General features: G+C 49.2%; 1 protein-coding gene and 1 long non-coding RNA gene across 5 annotated transcripts in view; one reads left to right on the plus strand and one right to left on the minus strand.

The window, feature by feature from the left end:
• Positions 1–93: 93 nt before the first annotated feature.
• The window catches only part of LOC144113642 (uncharacterized), a 68,812-nt gene continuing 47,506 nt past the window's right edge, over positions 94–21,399 (minus strand). Inside the window, exons 3-5 of one of the 2 annotated variants that reach the window (XR_013310847.1) lie at positions 4,522–4,585; positions 4,361–4,432; positions 94–195 (exon numbers count right to left, since the gene is read on the minus strand). This is a non-coding gene — a long non-coding RNA (uncharacterized LOC144113642). Of the gene's footprint in view, positions 196–2,397; positions 2,481–4,360; positions 4,433–4,521; positions 4,586–21,399 lie in introns of those variants that run through there. The other variant, XR_013310846.1, reaches the window with a different exon arrangement.
• Positions 5,187–21,399, plus strand: part of LOC144113640 (dnaJ homolog subfamily C member 7-like) — a 129,291-nt gene continuing 113,078 nt past the window's right edge. The window contains exons 1-2 of one of the 3 annotated variants that reach the window (XM_077646824.1): positions 5,187–5,513; positions 11,309–11,388. In XM_077646824.1, coding sequence (XP_077502950.1) covers positions 11,312–11,388 — 77 coding nt within the window. In that variant the 5' untranslated portion in view covers positions 5,187–5,513; positions 11,309–11,311. Of the gene's footprint in view, positions 5,514–11,261; positions 11,389–21,399 lie in introns of those variants that run through there. The other 2 variants (XM_077646827.1, XM_077646826.1) reach the window with 2 other exon arrangements.

Consider the following 21,399-nt stretch of genomic DNA (forward strand, 5'->3'; position numbering starts at 1 on the left):
TTCATAAAATTGCGAGCACCTCGTGATATCAGGACAGAGTGCTAATCGTACATAATGTATTGCAACATAGTAATTTAAAAGCTGCTAACTTGCCTCGCTGTTTTCATCGTCGCGTTCGATCACGGCGTCCATAGCCACAGCGTCCATAACTGTAACCCAACCACGGCGGTTGAGTTACAGCTGATGACCAAATATCTGTTGGGGGCAGACGACAGTTCACAAAATATGCATGACACTGCTGTGTGCAGTGCTGTGTTTTGTTAGTTTGGCAGTGTTTTTTTTTTATTCTTATACAGAAAAATTACTCTTTTCAGGTTGTCTGTTGAATTATCGCGGCGCGGTAAATGCGCGCAGACGGGCGCGTAGTGTGTCCTTTCTAGCTCCAGATGGCGAGACGCGCGCAGCCCCGGAGCTTACACCGACACTGCGCCGCTGGCGCCCGGCGCAACTTTCGCTTTCCGTGCTTCCCCTCCCCCGCACCTAACTGTTCGAGCGAAATCCTCCGCTCTGACGAAAATATCCCCCGCCCGTAAACCCGCACCCAATTGTGCCGTCGCTCATTGTGTGTTCCCGTGTCCGCAACAACATTCCTTCAGGATCAAGGACCCCCGACATCGCGTGCACCCGAAGCACGCGCGAGGTCCGCGCTAGCTGCTCGCCAGAGTCCCGCGCACCGCCCGGCAAGTGAGTCGCGCTAATGCGGCGCGGACACTTGCTGTTGCTCATTGGAACGGGGAAGTTGCCCAGCACGGATGCACCAAGGTCGTAGAGGATTAAAGAGCCGCCGCATCGTTTCGTATCGAGCCGGATTCGCCGTCATCATTCCGTCGTCGCACGCCGCGGTGGGACCGATCGGCGCGGGCTCGACGACGCCGGGCTCGGAGGAAAAATGTAACAACGAAGCGAGGTGGGTCCCGCCGACGACAGCCGCGCGACTGCTGTTCTCGCTGACTGTCGGCAGATTGGCGCCAGAGGGTAGCAACCTCTGCAAATGCAGTACGTTCCGACGAGCAACGCGGCACACTTTCCCACGACCGGATATAGATGCATACACTGCACACGACTGTGCGCTTCACTCCTAAACTTGGTTGCACAGATTCGCTTGCCGCGTGTAAAATTTTTGAAAATTTTCAAGACAATTGCAACTGTAATACAGTCACTGGCTAATTAAAACGCGATTCTCTGCTTCTGTGAACATATCAGAGAAATACACTAATCATGCTGTATATGCGCGGTAGCTGTTTAGCAAGCTATCGTTTATTGGGTTTTTCTTTTCACCTGCGTTTTCCACTTTGATTTGGTTCTAGTATCGAGTGATGTATCGAGTTCCTTCCGCGGTAACGCTTTTTCTCGTGTCACGCCGGTACGTTAGTGACAGCTGTCCGAAAGCACGCATTTGCATATGACTATAGTTAAATTCGAGTAATTACAGCTCAGGCGGCCGGCAGACAGACAGACAGATAGATAGATACTTGAGGCCTTGCCCTTTGTAACGGGTGGGCACCACTAGGTTGGGCACCCGACCAAAAACAAAAAAAAACGAGAAGATGGAAGCGCACAAGGAGAGAAAGAAAGATAAAACGCACAAAAGAGAAAACGGAAGAAAAAAGATAGGGAAGTAGCTAGCGCCGTCTCTTAACAACCATCTGCAACTTAGGGCACGGCGGCTACAATGGGAGAGCGAGCGACGCCGCAGGCATCTTTCTAGAGGCGGCAATGGTACATCTCACAAACTTTTGCTGCCGGTAGACGAGGAATTCGGAGTAATTTCGTTTCGGCGGTTCCCTAGTGGTTTGAGCATTCGCCTTGCAAGAGGGAGGTGCAGGGTTCGATCCCCAATGCCAACCCACGTGATACAATGGGTGAAAGCTTTCCGGCGTTCCCCTGGCCTTGTGCTCGGCTTCTGCGGGCAATGCAACTATTTTCATCCCACTTTTGTAACAAAAAAATCCTTGTGACATGGCGCTCTTTGGCAGATTCTGTCCTTGGCATACCAGAATTCATCACTGTCAACGCAATGCGTATAAAAAGGTGAACTATTTCAACATGTAAATGCATCACTTACCTCCTCCCTCTGCCCTATCCAGTGAATTGTCAGTGTTGGATCGGGGTTCGGGCTGGTCGCCAGCTCCTGTTCACATATAAACAGTTATATGGAAGGTGCTTTAACTGATGCGTTTTAAAAAATGATAAAAAGTTTGTTGTATAATGACCACATACCTGAGTCAGGAGGCTTGATGTCCAGTTCGTCTTGGGAAACCTGAGGTTGAGATGGCGTGTTAGCAAACTGCGCAAAAAACATGCGTTCATAAAATTGCGAGCACCTCGTGATATCAGGACAGAGTGCTAATCGTACATAATGTATTGCAACATAGTAATTTAAAAGCTGCTAACTTGCCTCGCTGTTTTCATCGTCGCGTTGGATCACGGCGTCCATCTCAACCACGGCGGTTTCAACGCATACGCTGATGACCAAATATCTGTTGGGGGCAGACGACAGTTCACAAAATATGCATGACACTGCTGTGTGCAGTGCTGTGTTTTGTTAGTTTGGCAGTGTTTTTTTTTATTCTTATACAGAAAAATTACTCTTTTCAGGTTGTCTGTTGAATTATCGCGGCGCGGTAAATGCGCGCAGACGGGCGCGTAGTGTGTCTTTCTAGCTCCAGATGGCGAGACGCGCGCAGCCCCGGAGCTTACACCGACACTGCGCCGCTGGCGCCCGGCGCAACTTTCGCTTTCCGTGCTTCCCCTCCCCCGCACCTAACTGTTCGAGCGAAATCCTCCGCTCTGACGAAAATATCCCCCGCCCGTAAACCCGCACCCAATTGTGCCGTCGCTCACTGTGTGTTCCCGTGTCCGCAACAACATTCCTTCAGGATCAAGGACCCCCGACATCGCGTGCACCCGAAGCACGCGCGAGGTCCGCGCTAGCTGCTCGCCAGAGTCCCGCGCACCGCCCGGCAAGTGAGTCGCGCTAATGCGGCGCGGACACTTGCTGTTGCTCATTGGAACGGGGAAGTTGCCCAGCACGGATGCACCAAGGTCGTAGAGGATTAAAGAGCCGCCGCATCGTTTCGTATCGAGCCGGATTCGCCGTCATCATTCCGTCGTCGCACGCCGCGGTGGGACCGATCGGCGCGGGCTCGACGACGCCGGGCCTCGGAGGAAAAATGTAACAACGAAGCGAGGTGGGTCCCGCCGACGACAGCCGCGCGACTGCTGTTCTCGCTGACTGTCGGCAGATTGGCGCCAGAGGGTAGCAACCTCTGCAAATGCAGTACGTTCCGACGAGCAACGCGGCACACTTTCCCACGACCGGATATAGATGCATACATTGCACACGACTGTGCGCTTCACTCCTAAACTTGGTTGCACAGATTCGCTTGCCGCGTGTAAAAATTTTCAAAATTTTCTTCAAGACAATTGCAACTGTAATACAGTCACTGGCTAATTAAAACCGCGATTCTCTGCTTCTGTGAACATATCAGAGAAATACACTAATCATGCTGTATATGCGCGGTAGCTGTTTAGCAAGCTATCGTTTATTGGGTTTTTCTTTTCACCTGCGTTTTCCACTTTGATTTGGTTCTAGTATCGAGTGATGTATCGAGTTCCTTCCGCGGTAACGCTTTTTTCTCGTGTCACGCCGGTACGTTAGTCACAGCTGTCCGAAAGCACGCATTTGCATATGACTATAGTTAAATTCGAGTAATTACAGCTCAGGCGGCCGGCAGACAGACAGATAGATAGATAGATACTTGAGGCCTTGCCCTTTGTAACGGGTGGGCACCACTAGGTTGGGCACCCGACCAAAAACAAAAAAAAAAAACGAGAAGATGGAAGCGCACAAGGAGAGAAAGAAAGATAAAACGCACAAAAGAGAAAAAGGAAGAAAAAAGATAGGGAAGTAGCTAGCGCCGTCTCTTAACAACCGTCTGCAACTTAGGGCACGGCGGCTACAATGGGAGAGCGAGCGACGCCGCAGGCATCTTTCTAGAGGCGGCAATGGTACATCTCACAAACTTTTGCTGCCGGTAGACGGGGAATTCGGAGTAATTTCGTTTCGGCGGTTCCCTAGTGGTTTGAGCATTCGCCTTGCAAGAGGGAGGTGCAGGGTTCGATCCCCAATGCCAACCCACGTGATACAATGGGTGAAAGCTTTCCGGCGTTCCCCTGGCCTTGTGCTCGGCTTCTGCGGGCAATGCAACTATTTTCATCCCACTTTTGTAACAAAAAAATCCTTGTGCCATGGCGCTCTTTGGCAGATTCTGTCCTTGGCATACCAGAATTCATCACTATCGTCAACGCAATGCGTATAAAAAGGTGAACTATTTCAACATGTAAATGCATCACTTACCTCCTCCCTCTGCCCTATCCAGTGAATTGTCATTGGTGTTGCATCGGGGTTCTTCGGGCTGGTCTCCAGCTCCTGTTCACATATAAACAGTTATATGGAAGGTGCTTTAACTGATGCGTTTTAAAAAATGATAAAAGGTTTGTTGTACAATGACCACATACCTGAGTTAGGAGGCTTGATATCCAGTTCATCTTGAGAAAACGGAGGTTCAGATGTGTTTGGAAACTGCGCAAAAACCATGCGTTCATAAAATTGCGAGCACCTCGTGATATCAGGACAGAGTGCTAATCGTACATAATAAATTGCAACATAGTAATTTAAAAGCTGCTAACTTGCCTCGCTGTTTTCATCGTCGCGTTCGATCACGGCGTCCATAACCACAGCGTCCATAACTGTAACTCAACCACGGCGGTTTCAACGCATACGCTGATGACCAAATATCTGTTGGGGGCAGACGACAGTTCACAAAATATGCATGACACTGCTGTGTGCAGTGCTGTGTTTTGTTAGTTTGGCAGTGTTTTTTTTTTATTCTTAAACAGAAAAATTACTCTTTTCAGGTTGTCTGTTGAATTATCGCGGCGCGGTAAATGCGCGCAGACGGGCGCGTAGTGTGTCATTCTAGCTCCAGATGGCGAGACGCGCGCAGCCCCGGAGCTTACACCGACACTGCGCCGCTGGCGCCCGGCGCAACTTTCGCTTTCCGTGCTTCCCCTCCCCCGCACCTAACTGTTCGAGCGAAATCGTCCGCTCTGACGAAAATATCCCCCGCCCGTAAAATCGCACCCAATTGTGCCGTCGCTCACTGTGTGTTCCCGTGTCCGCAACAACATTCCTTCAGGATCAAGGACCCCCGACATCGCGTGCACCCGAAGCACGCGCGAGGTCCGCGCTAGCTGCTCGCCAGAGTCCCGCGCACCGCCCGGCAAGTGAGTCGCGCTAATGCGGCGCGGACACTTGCTGTTGCTCATTGGAACGGGGAAGTTGCCCAGCACGGATGCACCAAGGTCGTAGAGGATTAAAGAGCCGCCGCATCGTTTCGTATCGAGCCGGATTCGCCGTCATCATTCCGTCGTCGCACGCCGCGGTGGGACCGATCGGCGCGGGCTCGACGACGCCGGGCCTCGGAGGAAAAATGTAACAACGAAGCGAGGTGGGTCCCGCCGACGACAGCCGCGCGACTGCTGTTCTCGCTGACTGTCGGCAGATTGGCGCCAGAGGGTAGCAACCTCTGCAAATGCAGTACGTTCCGACGAGCAACGCGGCACACTTTCCCACGACCGGATATAGATGCATACATTGCACACGACTGTGCGCTTCACTCCTAAACTTGGTTGCACAGATTCGCTTGCCGCGTGTAAAATTTTCAAAATTTTCTTCAAGACAATTGCAACTGTAATACAGTCACTGGCTAATTAAAACCGCGATTCTCTGCTTCTGTGAACATATCAGAGAAATACACTAATCATGCTGTATATGCGCGGTAGCTGTTTAGCAAGCTATCGTTTATTGGGTTTTTCTTTTCACCTGCGTTTTCCACTTTGATTTGGTTCTAGTATCGAGTGATGTATCGAGTTCCTTCCGCGGTAACGCTTTTTTCTCGTGTCACGCCGGTACGTTAGTGACAGCTGTCCGAAAGCACGCATTTGCATATGACTATAGTTAAATTCGAGTAATTACAGCTCAGGCGGCCGGCTTCTCTCTTGCCCTGTATGTATGCGTTCAGCTCACGATGGGCACCTGTCATAGATTTTGAGTTGATTTCATTTTACGTGTTGGAAATGTTTGTGGTTTGCTGTGTTGTTTCGTTATGTGAGTATTGACCTCCATTTGAGCTCTTTGAATTCTCTATATCTCCTGCACTGTCTTCCTAATAGGTAGAACCGATCATTGTAATAATGTTATGAAAATCTCATGTAAGTTACATTATCGTTATGTTGAATTGGAGCGTGACATGAATGTTAAATATTAACAAATAACGATATATTATATACGTATTAGTTTAACATTCAATGTAAACATTACTCAAATGCTGTGCTTAAGTGTTATTATAATGTTAAAAACCAATAAATAATGTTTGTGGTAACATAAACATTAGTTTAACGTGCTGAATAAACTTTGTTTTAATATAGTCTTCTGCTCATTATTATAATGTTTGAATCACAACCATAGAAGAACATTACGAATATGTTACAGTCGCTGGGTCCCAGAGATTTTCCCACTGTTCGTACAGTAAAGTTGTTTTTTTAACTAGCAGTACTTTTCAACTAAATCTCTTCGATTGCGCTTGCCTTATATAGTTATATTGCATGCATAGCCCCATTATTTTGCTAGAAAGCTTTGCTTATTATCCATTCGCCAGTACCACTCATGGTACACCCCCATGTAGTGTATATATAAGCTTGGCTCCCCGGCATGTTGTGTGGTATATGTTTGGCTGTGATTGTGGAGCTCAAATGAATGTCGCCCTCGTTATTTCTTGCAAAGGGTTAAATTGGTTAGTTGTGAACCTGCACAACTGGCGTGCTTGAATGCTCGTGCAGGGTTGCTTTACCATTTTCGGGAATATTGAATGTATGTTGTTTAAATAATTAATTAATGTTATGAAAATATTTTTCTAGTGTTTCAGAAACGTTAGGAAAAAAGACATTAAGGACATTCATATAATGTTTGACCAGTGCTTAAAGCCAGGGGGGGGGGTCTCAGCCACCCCATCCCCTCCAATATTGACAAGGGATCTGAGACCCCCCCCCCCCCCCGGGCTGGAATGCGGACTGCTGGACTGCGTGAATCCGAAGGAAGCCCCGATTTTTTATTCTTGCCAGTGGTGGTCGAAACATTCCTTCGCTATCGTGTAGAAAATTTCGTGCGATTTTTAGTAAGAATCATTAACATGTTTTCTGAAACCAGAGGCGGTGAAAAATGCAAAGTTGACAGCACCATACAAAGGGTTGAAGAGAAAGGGGAAACCCGTGCCCTCACACCACGAGTCAGCTCCAAGGCCACACAGCAACAACGAGTACGCTGGCAGTGCGCGGGAATCGTTTGTTTCAGGTCTGTGGCATAAACTGAGCTGACAACGACCTTTGAAAATGAGTTCTGACCTTCGTATAGAACGATGTGTAAAACAGGCCGCCAGCCACTTTCTCTCTCTCCCACTTTAATTCCCTCTCCAACTGTTCTCGAATCACTCGAGACCCCCTTCGATGGAGCAAGACACTGTGTTTGACCAAAAGAGAAACGTAACATTATTGTCATGTTTGGTGCTACCTGGGAACTTTGTGTCGAAGGCATGTATAAAGCGTAACCTCCATAACCTCAAGCATTGTGTGTGCAGTGTATACGTGTATAGTACGCAAAATGGCCCGCCGCAGTGGCCACAGCTGCTTAGCTGCAGGTTCTTTTCCTCCTTCCCACCGCGTCCAGCCATGGACGGGGGCTGAGTCAGTGCAGTGGCTACTGCGTTCGTTGCCGTTTGCCAGTACGTAACACCACGTATACCACAGTGGGGGATTGGCCAAGAATCCGGACGCGTAGGAATTAAAGCTTATCAGAAGGATATAGGATTTTGCAATTCCGCTATTAAGATTAAGAACACGGTGGGGATAAGTTCAGGATTGGGTTGGATTATGGATTTTTATGGCGCAAGGGAAACTTTGGCCAAAGAGCGCCATGGCTAGAGTGTACTAGAATGTTCTAGTACACTCTACCATGGCCCAAGGTATTTTTCGATTACTCAAGGTGGGGTCAAAGACCGATTTTCCGAGCATTTCACCCCTTACTAGCCGAGCGCCAGGCCAGGGGAAGGCTTGTACCCATTGTATCACCGGTGGGTACCCGGCGGCACTGGGGATCGAACCCCGCACCTCCCGCATGCGAGGCGGATGCTCAGACCACTAGGCCACCGCGGCGATGGGATAAGTTCAGCCAGCCTCTTTGGGAAAGACGTGAAATATAATTTGAACTGACGTCCCCCTGCATGCTGAGCACCGGAAGGATTTTATTGATCAGAGAATTGAAAAGACCGTGTAGATTGCACATAAATGAACTGGGGTGCGTGAGAACGAGGCTAGTGTACAGCCATGGACAAAAGTCTGCGGGATGCGGATTCACGAGGAAAAAAATATATATATTTCTGCGTTGCCTCGCTAGCCACTCAGACGGTAGTTTTCTAGCAGATGCAGCACGCATGTGCCGTCGCTTTTCTATGCGTTTCAACGATCTTGTATTCCAAACCGCGCCGCAATATTTTTTTTTTCCGCGAGTCTGCATCCCGCAAACTTTTGTCCACGACTGTATATACGCCAGGAAAAGGGAGAGGGAGGAAGGGTTAATGGGTAACAAAAGATAAGCTGTGACCGGTGCAAGCGTGATTTATGTAGCCTGAGGTGTGTGTGCACAGTCAGAAACTGAAACCGATAGGTAAGAGGGATGTCATTCGGAGGGATGGATTCGGATGGGGAACTCGAAGGAGTATAGACACATAATTTTTGTGGCATTTTTTCTTCCCTACAATGATGCGGAAGACACTACTACGTATGAATCACCGCGTGATATTCGCCTACGACCGCTAAATAATTTAAATCGATTTTTTTCTGCCATGCTGTTTATATTCAGTCGGGTTCAACAGCTGAACTACGACTGTGACTTCAATGGGTGCTTTTGTGTCGCGTGAGCCACGGAAAAACGTCCATATAATCGCTGCTTTATCGTTTTAATTGACAGAAGAGCTGAAGCCAGCCTTCCTCAAGAGTCGAAAGGACGAGTGTGGAAACAGCGATTATATTGCAGTTTTTTATGCCTCACGTGACCTGTAAGCACATGTTGACGTCATAATCCTCATTCGGCTGTTGAAACCGAAACAACACGAGAAAGAAATGCGATTATAAATTACGATCATGTATAATTATGCCTTAAACACCATTACAAACAAGAAAACGCGCACCGTGAAGTTGGGTGTCTGTACTCCTTTAAGGAGCCCAATGTACGACCGAAGCGCTCCCCGCTTCAAAAGAACAAGGGGTCAAAGGTTGTACGCAGCTGGGCCAAATAAAAACGCCGATTGGACAGATGTACCGTCTTTGTCGAAAATAACCAGGTGACTTGGTCTGCTTCTCAGCCGCGCAGTGAAGCCCTTACGGTACCCCCTGTAGACCAAAGAGTATCGAAAGATAAGGGCAAGGGTTCTGCTTACCTTGCACTGAGAATTAGAGCTTAAGAGGCAACTGAAGAGGTTTTAGAATTAGACGAGCTTAAATGGGCCGCAAGCGCAGCATGCGAAATCTTTCTGGGCTGTCGTTTGAAATGGTCACGTGATCGCCGGTTAAAACAGCCAGGGGTTTCAGGCTTCTCCGCTGCGCACATCGCCGAGAGGGTGGCCCGCACCTAGGTGGCCCACCTGCCTCCTCGGTTGCTCTCTTGGCACGACCTGCCAAGATTTTTCGGTCACAACGCCGACGCCGGATTCTCTGGGTAACGGGGCCTTTAACGCGATAGCGTTAAAAAATCCCTTTAGAAGCAACCTAGGTGGGCCAAGTAGGTCACGTGACCGTGCGGCGTCCTCGCAACCTGTCTATCGGATAGTGAGCAGACTGCCCACGAGAGATTTCTCGGCCAGAGCAACATCGGTCGCACAAGCCCCACCGGTGGCAACACCTGCCATCGCAGGGCAGTGGCGCCACTGCGCCAGGAGCGGTAATGACCAATTCCGCATCTATGCACACCCGCCGCGGTGGCTCAGTGGTTAGGGCGCTCGGCTACTGATCCGGAGTTCCCGGGTTCGAACCCGACCGCGGCGGCTGCGTTTCGATGGAGGCGAAACGCTAAGGCGCCCGCGCGCTGTGCGGTGTCAGTGCATTAAAAGATCCCCAGGTGGTCGAAATTATTCCGGAGCCCTCCACTACGGCAGCTCTCTCTTCCTTTCTTCTTTCACTCCCTCCTTTATCCCTTCCCTTACGGCGCTGTTCAGGTGTCCGCCGATATGTGAGGCCGATACTGCGCCATTTCCTTTCCCCAAAAACCAATTTTCATTTTTATTTCTATACCCGCCGCGGTGGCTCAGTGGTTAGGGCGCTCGACTACTGATCCGAAGTTCCCGGGTTCGAACCCTCCCCGCCGCGGTGGCTCAGTGGTTAGGGCGCTCGACTAGTGATCCGGAGTTCCCGGGTTCGAACCCGACCGCGGCGGCAGCGTTTTTTGTTTTTTTTATGGAGGAAAAACGCTAAGGCGCCCGTGTGCTGTGCGATGTCAGTGCACTTTAAAGATCCCCAGGCGGTCGAAATTATTCCGGAGCCCTCCACTACGGCACCTCTCTCTTCCTTTCTTCTTTCATTCCCTCCTTTACCCTTCCCTTACGGCGCGGTTCAGGTGTCCAACGATATATGAGACAGATACTGCGCCATTTCCTTTCCCCAAAAAACCAATTATTGTTATTATTATTATTATTATTATTATTCCTTTGCTCAAAGCCATCGCCGCCTAGAACATTGTCAACGCCAACGCCAACGCCAATGAACACAGTGCACGTCGACATCTTTTGCTTTGTATACCCTGGATTAGCTGAGCTAATCCACATTTTTTTATTGCTTCGCCTCCCTCCAATGCGTTTCGGTCTTCGACACTTTTTTTTTCACACTGAGATTTGCAGCGCAGCATAAATTGGGGCAGTCGTGGAGGCTCCTGTAGTGTAGGAACCTGGGCATGCTCAGTACCCGGCTGGTGCTCACTATGCGCGCCATTTTCGGCCACCTTAGGCACCGTGGTCGAAATGGCGCGCATAGTGAGCACCATCACAAGCGCGCTTCCCGCTTCGAAGAACGCGCGCTGCCCTCGAGACCAGCAGGTGGCGCAAGCGTGGCTTGCCGTGCTCGCTCATAGATGGCGATACCATCGCCGCCGTTGTCAGCCGCGCTTGGCGCTGATTATTATTTTTTTTTTTGCGCGTTGTAGGCCATGGCGCTCCAGGAGAGCATGGATTGTGATGTCCAAATTATCGAGGAAAAGTCCGACCCGCCGCCTTCTAGGCAAAAGTAAGTGCTGAGATTGCATGTGCGAGCTTGTCTCGAGCTACTGGCTGAGCCGCTTTCTTTTCGGCTGGAGCAGATTGACGAATATGCGTGTGGTTTTAGGCCTTGCCTTCGGGAGGTGGGTATGTGTAAGGTTGTTTTGAGGTCCGAGGGTGCAAGCAGCGCTGTCGATGAACGGTGCTACGAACTCGCGGTTATTGCACCCGCGCTCTCTGGATTTGAAAATTTTTTTGGGCGCAGCGCATCGTTACACTGAACCGATTTCCACGTAAGGTGCCATCGTTCGGACGGTGCTATCGTGGGCGCTTGGCCTCCGGTATTGCTGGCGAGGGATTTCCCTGTTGGCTCCCGCTCGGTCATCGATCAGTCTGGGATGCGTATTCGTGAAATTTATTGCTCACTTTCGGCTGCCAGCTGTGCGAGTGTGCAACCGCCGCCTAGTGATTTCCCGATATCATGCTGCGGCGACTTCTTCCTCGCGTTATCGGCTTTCAGTGGTTTTGCAGTTAAGTGAGTGATAGCTAACATTTCCGGCTTCCGTTTTTGCAAAGGCATTGTCGCATTAGCCTAAATCAGTCAAGTAATCGCCGTGCTTGGTACAGGGTAGGCGCACACCGCTATCTTGCGTTTCGCCGGGGCTGCAAGGTGCCGTAGGTGCTGGTCGCGTACCAGGTACAAAAAATAATGGAATTGCTGCCGAAATCTGCACCGATTCTCGCACCAGTCCGATAGTCTTTATGGGCTCATCGCTGGGCGTACACCGATGCACAGCCGAGGTTCGTCTCGTCAAGTACGCGCTGTGGAAAGTTTTCCACAGCGCGTCCTCAGGCGTCACAAAGGAGCTCGGAAAAGATCCGATCAGAATCGTAGGGCCGAAGTTGCTGTTAAACAACCGACTGTTGATTGACCAGTTCATGTGCCCTTATGTAAAGGAAAATTCCGCAGACAAGATAACCCACAGGACGAACGAACTGCTGCCTGCCCTGCCTTGTGCGCGGAACTATCATTTAACTGCCATCCTTTAACTGACGAGCTTCTGCTGGTCGTCCATTTCTCGAGCTAACAATGCACTGCGTCACGTGCTTCTGATAGCAGCCTCTGGCGTGCCGCTTGTGCGCTCTTTCCCAGTCCTCGTACTGCAGTTCAGCCACCAACTGCGCACAGACGCCATCCAACTGAAAATGCAGACACCCGGTGGCCGCACTCGGAAACATGGATTCTTTGAAAGCCAGTGAAATGGATGATGCGCTGACACATGATGCACCCGCTTTTCATAATCAAATCTGCTTCCGTTATCTCCCTTACATTCTGGCCCCTGTGCATAGCTCGTATCCTGCCCGCTTCGAACAAAGGTTTACGAGGCTTTCCATTTCACAGTCGTGCCCATGCACAGAAGGGTTCCCGTCTCTGTAATGCCTTCCTGTGATGCATTAATTTTTGACCGATATAACTGGACCCGCAAAACAAGATAATTTCGTACACCACCCCAGGTGAACACGCAACAAATGGATAACGATGTTTGATTGTGCAAGGCTCATTAGCTTTTCGAATGAATTTGTCATCTTGCGAAGTTTTCCCAGCCTCTCTGGCGCGGATAGCGCCACTCGGACGTCGCTGCGATTTCCGATCTTTTTCAGCAGTGCGTTATGCAGGTAAAGAATTACAACGGTTGTTTCCGTTTCTTTCCTTGAGGTATTTTTATCTTTTGTCGGACCACTCCTTAATTGTAAGGAGTGCTCACTCTCGATGATGCAACTCGATAGCAAGTATTGCAGAGAATGTGCGCTCATGACCGCTTCAATTACTGCACCTAGAATTTCTAGTGCACTGATGGCAGCTTTGCGGCATCTTTAATTTTGTCAGCTGCGGTGTACGTTGTCTTCTCGCTATAGTCTTCCTTCTGCGCGCAATTTTTCGACAAATTATTTGGTGTTGCTCACGTGTGGCATGTGCAGGATAAAAGAGGAACCTGGAATAAGTGGTCCTTTATTCGCGCTATGCAACCGCGTAGAAACCGTCGAAATTTATCTGTTTTGGAAGCTTGCAGTGAATGTCGATGTACTACCATTCGATAGGAAATATTAGAATATACCACGTTTTCTCACTTGCTTGGAGCACACAACGAGTGGTGATGCTGTGCTGAGGCTTAACAAGAGTGGCGATTATCTGAGCTCCATGGCCTCTATCTTGATCAGCATCACGGCTAGAGATTTCAGCTTGCCATAAATGGGTTGGCTAGCAGTTGCCGCGGCCCCAAAGTAGCAGAATGAGTCAGGTTGGCAGGACGCGTAACACTTTATAAATACGAAGCATATAATTTCTTGCTTATTTCTCTTACTCTTTACCTATAAATGACAGTAGACAGTGCGGTTGGTAACACAGATGACTGTCAAACCCCGCAAAACAATGAAGTGCGCCGAACGTTTCCTCAAAGTGTACTGTTGAGGCTAGTTTGTGGCAAAACCACGTGGTCACTGCACGAAGGGACGAGGGCCCCCCACACAGAGACATGCCGCAGTTTCACCATGCTGCCGAACGCTGGCTACGTCCGGTAACTGGTCACCAAAAATGTTTGAGAAGGTGCTAACCATCGTTGTACACGTTGTATTGAGCTTGTTGGTGCAACGAACTGCGCGAAGGTATTTTTATATTTTAAAATGTTCCTCACCTGCTATGACCTTTATGACGAACCCACATACTGCGCCGTCCACACGGGACGGAGAGACAGCGACACACCGCTAGAGTCAGTTAAAACACAACAAATATATTTAAGAATTACACGTTAATAAATACATGATGCAGAGTCTGGGGTGCCGAAGCTTACATGTCGCTGCGGTGGCGTCGAAGTCGGAAGGAACGGAGGAACCCTATCCTTTCTAACTATCGCTCCCCCCTTTCTTTACCTCTCCCTGTCCTTTCATTCCCCCTAGTCGCAACTTAGGTGCTTCAGGTTTCGATGGCAGATGCCGCGGCTAGTAACATCTTTTCCTTCCTTTCTTATTTTATTAATAAATAGCCACTAACGACAACATAGACTTTCTTCGTTCCGTTCGTTGCTTCCGTTCTGAAGACCGACCATTTATCTCCCCGTCAATTCGGGCGATCTCTTTTTCCAGAAAGCTGTGTCTCCTTCGTCCTCCTCTCAGCGCCGGCGACTGCAGCATTCCCGATTTTACCCCCCCCCCCCCCCCACACACACACACACCTGCGTTTCTTCCGACAACGCGCATTGCACTCAGTGACTGCGCGACTCGCACAGTTCAAGCACATCCGGGTTCCCACAAAGGGAAGATGTGGCAGGAGAGTGGCCTTCCGAGAACGCGCACTGCATGCAGCCACACACAGTTCAAGGACGTTGGGGCTCCCACAGAGGGAAGATGTCGCCGGAGATAGCGGCCCCTTGCAAGAGCGTGCAACGCACTGTCACACCTTTTTTGCTCTTTTTGAGCTTGTATTTGCACTGTTGTTTTTAGTTTGGTATGTGCCTGTATTTTCGAATTTTCAAATATGCTTCCCACTATGGCCGCGTACAAAAATAAATAAAAGGACGGCGCAGGAAGGTTGATCTAATGAGCGCGAACAAGCATGAGTTGGTTTTTATTGAAAAACGTATACCTCGAGCGGTAAATGGTTGCAGAGTGCAATAATATAGAGCGGAACGTGTGTTCCCGCTGCGTAAAAATATTCTACCGGTTTCTGTTAAAATCGTCACTAGGTGATGGAAAACAAAAACGTGGAAGAGTGTCACACACAAGAAAGGGAAAAGACGAGACGCAGCCATGTTCACTTTGCGTGCCTCTGCTACGCAGTTTTTTTTTTTTCTGAAATATGCAATGCCAACTGAGCAAGCACTGTGCCGTCTGGAAAGCCTTTTCGTGCTGTGTGCGCGGCCTCTAGGTTTCTTCCTTTTTTTTTTGTCTCCCTTTGCTGCGTTCAGAGTTCAGCACGGTTGTCAGGCGTCGGGATGTGCGCATTGAGTTTCAGCCATGCTTTTCTGCGCCATATGGTGCGCATATGGGAGGGTTACCCTGCTAATGCGATATTCATGGTTGCGTTCTAATAATAATTGGTTTTTTGGGGGAAAGGAAATGGCGCAGTATCTGTCTCATATATCGTTGGACACCTGAACCGCGCCGTATGGGAAGGGATAAGGGAGGGAGTGAAAGAAGAAAGGGGTGCCGTAGTGGAGGGCTCCGGAATAATTTCGACCACCTGGGGATCTTTAACGTGCACTGACATCGCACAGCACACGGGCGCCTTAGCGTTTTGTCCCCAGGTGGTCGAAATTATTCCGGAGCCCTCCACTACGGCACCCATTTCTCGTTTGTTATCCTTTGCATGTAGGCTGACCATCCACTTTCTATCGCCATAAGCATCGCATGCATTGGCTGATCTCCTTTTATTGTTCTTGGTGCTGGGACAAGTGCAGCCGCCCAGTGCTTGGCCTATCAGCCGGCCCACGCTGTTGTGCGCCAACGTTACAGCGGCAGCAATTCAGGCGCCATCGTTTCTACAGAGCAGGCCTTTGATAGCGCCCAAAGGCATGCGCTGTGCGACACGTTCGTGCCGATGAATTCTCCGCACCTTACCTACTCGGAGCGATTACGCGAAAGGTAATGATTGCGACGACCACAGTATACAATGCACAGGTCAGTGTTGACTCAACGTCGGGGTAAATTGCAGTGTTTCGTAAACTATTTCAGTTTGTGTGACACCTTCCATGCGTAATCATTCTCGGCTTACGTAGTCTTGCGACGCATGCCTCTCGAAGCTCGACCGACGTTACTATCGGGTAGCGTGGCGTCGTCGGCGGGCTGCAGGCATCCGGTAGAGCATGGCGACCGAGCAAGGACGAGACGATTTCTAGTGCGAAACTTGCACTGTTTATTCCAAGGTTGGTGAAAGATGAAGTGAAGAGAATGAATTCCCCAAAAGTACATTTAGGAGCCCCTTAAATAGGCTCCCTACAATCGTCGGAGGGATCTTGCTTCCGTCGACGTCACGTGACCGGCACAGAGTCTGATTGGCGGAAAGAAGTCACGCCTCATTTCGACGAGGCATGGTGTGAGACGGTCCGGTGAAATTCCTTTCTGCACGTGGTGCCAGACGCCAACCCTGGCAGGAGAAGTCATGCCTCATTTCGACGAAGCATGGTGAGAGACGTTCCGGTGAAATTCCTTTCTGCACATGGTGTCAGATGCCAACCGTAACAGTAGACATAGACATATCACCTTTTTTTTTTATTTCAAGCAAAGCTATTTCGTCCCTGCTATAGTCGACGCCGAGTTTGTCAAATGTTCCTGAATGGCACGAACTTGTTCAGAGCATGCTTGCGAGTCGGCGCACGGGAGGTGGCAGTGGTCTGTTGTGGTCGGATACAATTCAAGAACGAAGCCGCAGATGCCCCTCAAAGGAGGTCCTCCGGCCAATGACATCGACTGATTTTCATGACGCCGCGGTTAATGGTTATTCCCGTTTCTTCTTACACCCCCTGCGACATAACGCTATAGTAGGATACAACTGAAGAACGCGGCGGCTTTTCCCCCGTCAAAGAATCCCCTTCCATCCAATGGCGTCGGGCCGATTCTCGTGACCCTGCTAGTGTGACAATGCACGAGCGGCGCAACAATTCAGAGAAAGCACTGCAAGGGATCGATGATCCGCGGTGTCATTAGGACCGGATGGATACGGCTGAACCCTTTAAATCGGGCGGTGGCTTAAGCCACCTAGCCATGACTTATGAAATTTTACTCTTGTCTTGATTTTAGCCACCAGTCAGCTAATCTTCGCTTGGCTACTTCTGCCCGCTTAAAATCTACTTTCCCCTCACTGTCCCTAAACCCCAATGCCTTGGGTAAGTCAGCCCCGCTGCTTTCCACTGTAGGGTGAAGCCCTTTACAGAAATGTATGAAGTGTTCAGCCGTTTCCTCCTCTCCGCACGCAATGCACAAAGTGTCTATCTCATGGTACTTGACTCTATACGTCTCAGTCCGCAAAACTCCCGTCCTGGCGTCAAACAACAAAGAGGTTCCCCTACAATTATCATAGATATTTTCTTTGGCAATTTCCTGCTTAAAGATCCTGTATGTTCCTAGTGCTGATTTCGTCAGCATCCCTGTTTTCCACAGAGCTTTCTCTGTTTCTTGAACCTTTTTCTTAACCGATAATTGCTGATTTGCTCCCTTACTGCTGTCCAGATATTTGCTGGTCAATTTTCTAGTTTGCTTTCTCCATTTCGGGTCAATATTCCTTATGTACAGGTATCTGAAAACTTTCCTAGCCCACTGCTTTTCCCCCAATTTTTCTCAATCGCTCCTCAAATGCTATCTTACTGCTAGCTTCTCTGCTCTCGGGCGACGCCCATCCCATATCACCTTGTGCCCCCTGATTGGTGTATTGCCATGTGCTCCCAAAGCTAGCCTCCCTACGCCACGTTTAATTTCTAACCTTGCTTGAACATCTGGCCTCATACACAGGACCGCATTACCGAAGGTCAGGCTAAGGACCATCACCCCTTTCCAGATCCCTCTTACCACCTCATACCTATTGTAATTCCACAGTGCCCTATTTTTCATGACAGCTGCATTCCTACTAGCTTTATTCATTACATATTTTTCATGCTCTGTCAGATACTCAGCACTGTTATTTATCCACACCCCAAGATACCTGTACTCATCCACTACCTGTAGCGTAAACTCCTGTTGTTGTGTATATACAGTAGCTCCTTTTAAATCTAGCGATAATGCTACAACTCTGAACTTTAAAACTTTTGGGGTTCGAATAACAGCGGAAAAATCACACAGGGACAGAACTGTTTAACGATAACAATAATACATTGGCTATATTCAAGAGGCATTAACACGTCTCCTTCCGACGGCTCTTCTTTTCCCACTGGCCCCGTCCGCACGCTTTTTCACCCTCAATGTCCACGAGGCACCCTTTTCTCTCTCACCCACACGTGCACATAGTTCGGTGGTCACGTCCCCACCCCCACTCCTATGTCGCTGCCAATTAAAGGCGCCGGGCTGCTGGTGGCCTTTAGTCCACTGTCTTCGGGGCGCCGCCGTTCGGGTGTCTCCAAGGGCGCCCAGGTTTCTGTTGCCGTCTGTTTCTGCTTTGTAGCACTTTACCCAAGCTTGGCGCTTCTCTCCGGGGAACTGCTGTTTCTGCTTCTCTGTTTCTTTACACCTGTATTCTATGCTCGCCGCCCTCATCATTAAATATCATGACTGCAGATTTTTCCTTACTAAACTTGAAACCTAATCTATCTCCCTCTGTACCACAAATGTCTATCAACGTCTGCAAATCTTCCTTGTTGTCAGCCATTAGCACTATATCATCCGCGTATATTAGTCCCGGTAATGATTTTTTCAATCCATTCTCCTTGCTTGAAAAAAGGAAGGTTGAAGCCTAGTTCGCTCCTCTCTAGCTTGGTCTCCAACCCTTGCGGGTACAAGAACAACGTCGCCCGGTCTCGGCGCCTCCCCGCGGCAGCCCCCTTAGAACACCCCCCTTCGGTGGCAGGCGGCGGCGGAGCGCGCTGAAAAGAAGCGCACGGGTCAAGCACCCCTGACAGCGGCGGCCGCGCGCTTTGTCCTCGCCCACTCATCTTGACAGACATAAGACGCGACGCGACCTTGCGGCGAACGTCTCGAAAAGTAGCAGTCTTGTCAAGGAGGGGAGCAATAAAAATTACGGATAGGCAGCGGCGGCCAGGTTCGAGGCAACCCCACCGACCGGGTATCGATGAGGCTTAGCTAGCCTGTAGGCCGGCGGCAGGCTAAGCCGCCTTGGGTATTCCTACGTATGCTGACGAGAACACTAACAGCCCTGGGAAACTGCGGACCGAGCGGGCAGTCGCGCACAGCGGAAGCACCATGCCGGAGTCCGACGACAGCTCTAATTGCGGAACGGTGCCAGGGTTGACGAGCTTCGACGACACCGATGGCACGGGTGGGCACGATTGTGTGCTTGTTTTTGCTTTTCCCTTTTCCCTTTTCTGCGGAAGAGAGTGTTTTGGTTAATACTGAAAAGGCTGCCGGCCGGGGCAGGCAAACCTGCGGACCAAGGGTTGTGGCGCCTTCTTAGAAAATAGGGTTTTTGGTGTTTACTTTAGGCACGGCCGGGCTCGAGTAGCCGCGGCAGCGCACGCTTTGTACAGACTGCGCGCTGGGGGGTGTTTCCTGTCTGCCTCCGCTTCGCGATCATGGCGCTGCGACCCTACCGCTCCTCAGCCAGCGGACTGGCCGCTCGCGTGTGAAATGCTGCGGCGCGTGGGCGCTTTCGCTCGCTGATCGCGCTTTTGGAGCTCTGCAGACTATTTTTGATCTATTCAGGCTAGTATATACTCAAATCAGCAGGCCTGCACATGCCTTGCGCATTGATGTATTCGAGCTGCATATTGTTTATGACCAAATGTGATGTGAATTTGTACCGTATAGTAATATTCTGCCGCGTATCTCAACTATACTCCTTTTTATGGTCGCAACAGATCATAATCACTATTCACAAAGGGTCTACACTGACCGTTCGACTACTAATCGAAGCTGGCTGGCAGAGTGAGATTAAGCCATGAACACGACTCAAACAAGAAAATTAGCTCTGTTATCATAGTTACATTGGCTAAGAGACTTCGAGATGAAATAAATACGCCTTCCCAAGTGTTATAACTTGGCCTGCATTTGAGCAACCTTAGTTTAAAACTAACCGTTTAGTTCACTCTACTTAGACTTGACTCCTAGGAATGCACTCCTACTTCCAACTTAAATTACTGATTAAACTACTGCCATCTGGTTTTGGGAAGAACATCAAAAAACCTCAAACTATTTGTGTTAGAGAAAAAGACAAAAACGCACGTAGCTGGAATCAGTTTCACAGCCCACACCCGTCCTTTCTTCCTTGAACTGAAATTATGTTAACATTGTGCACGAATATCCATGTCCAACATTCTCGAACAAAAAATTTGAATATTGGAAAACGGTAAGGTACTAATTTGGAAATATTGAAGGCGCTGTTTAACAAATTTCGAGAAAGTACGGAAATATAGACTGACTGCTGTTGTATAGTCTCACCAGCATTTACAAAAAAAAAAAAGTTAAGTCAGTATTGCGTTTAGGCCATCGCCGATTTAACCGACTAGGCTTAAAATGGACTGCAAACTGAATATACGAGGAGGAGAAAGAAAATTCAAGATCGGTTACACCCTTTGTGGTTTATAGCATACACGTATACGTACATTTTACGTGTCACCCACCTACGCCACATATGCAACTCCAATTCATTGCTTTCTATCGCATTTATTGTTAATAGCTTCCGACGCCGCATACATTTTGAGAAAGGTCGTACATGCGATTCAGTTGGAGAGGCACCTAGAATTTCGCCATGATGAGTGTCCATCCACCAATTATCGCGTGCTTACATCCACTCCGCCATGAACCACCATCTGCAGTACCCTTTCATTGAGAATGCGCGACAAGTGATAACCGTGCGAAATTAATTTACCAGAGTGCTAATCGTGGGTTTAACCAATTTATCTCTGCAATATCTACACTGTACTCGTTTTCTTTTCTGAAACTTGAATGTGACTTAATGTGACATCACTGTCCTGGCATCATCATTATATAGAAATCGCCAGCTTTAAGAAATTATTTACGGGCCGATCTGCTGCACCATATACGTAATGTAGCGAAATTAGTGTTTAGCTTAGGCATCCGTCGCTAATATTTGAAGGTATCGACGCTACATACTGTTTTGGAAAGGTGATATACGTATATGATTGACTAAGAGTTCAAGATTTCTACCGATTTGATTGAAAAACCACCTATATTCTTGCGTGCATACTTCCAGAGCCTGTTTACTTTGGCTGGAACCATCACCAGTGGTTAGGCATCCCGAGACCGGCCGTGGTTTAGGGAAAGGGTTATATGCCTTACGGACACTGGAGGGTCGGCCGTACACCTGTTCAACCAATCACGTTTATAGACTGGACGCTACCGAATATGAACCGGGCCTTTA

The sequence above is a fragment of the Amblyomma americanum genome, chromosome 1 (assembly GCF_052857255.1).
Source record: "Amblyomma americanum isolate KBUSLIRL-KWMA chromosome 1, ASM5285725v1, whole genome shotgun sequence".
NCBI classification, from domain to species: Eukaryota; Metazoa; Arthropoda; class Arachnida; order Ixodida; family Ixodidae; genus Amblyomma; species Amblyomma americanum.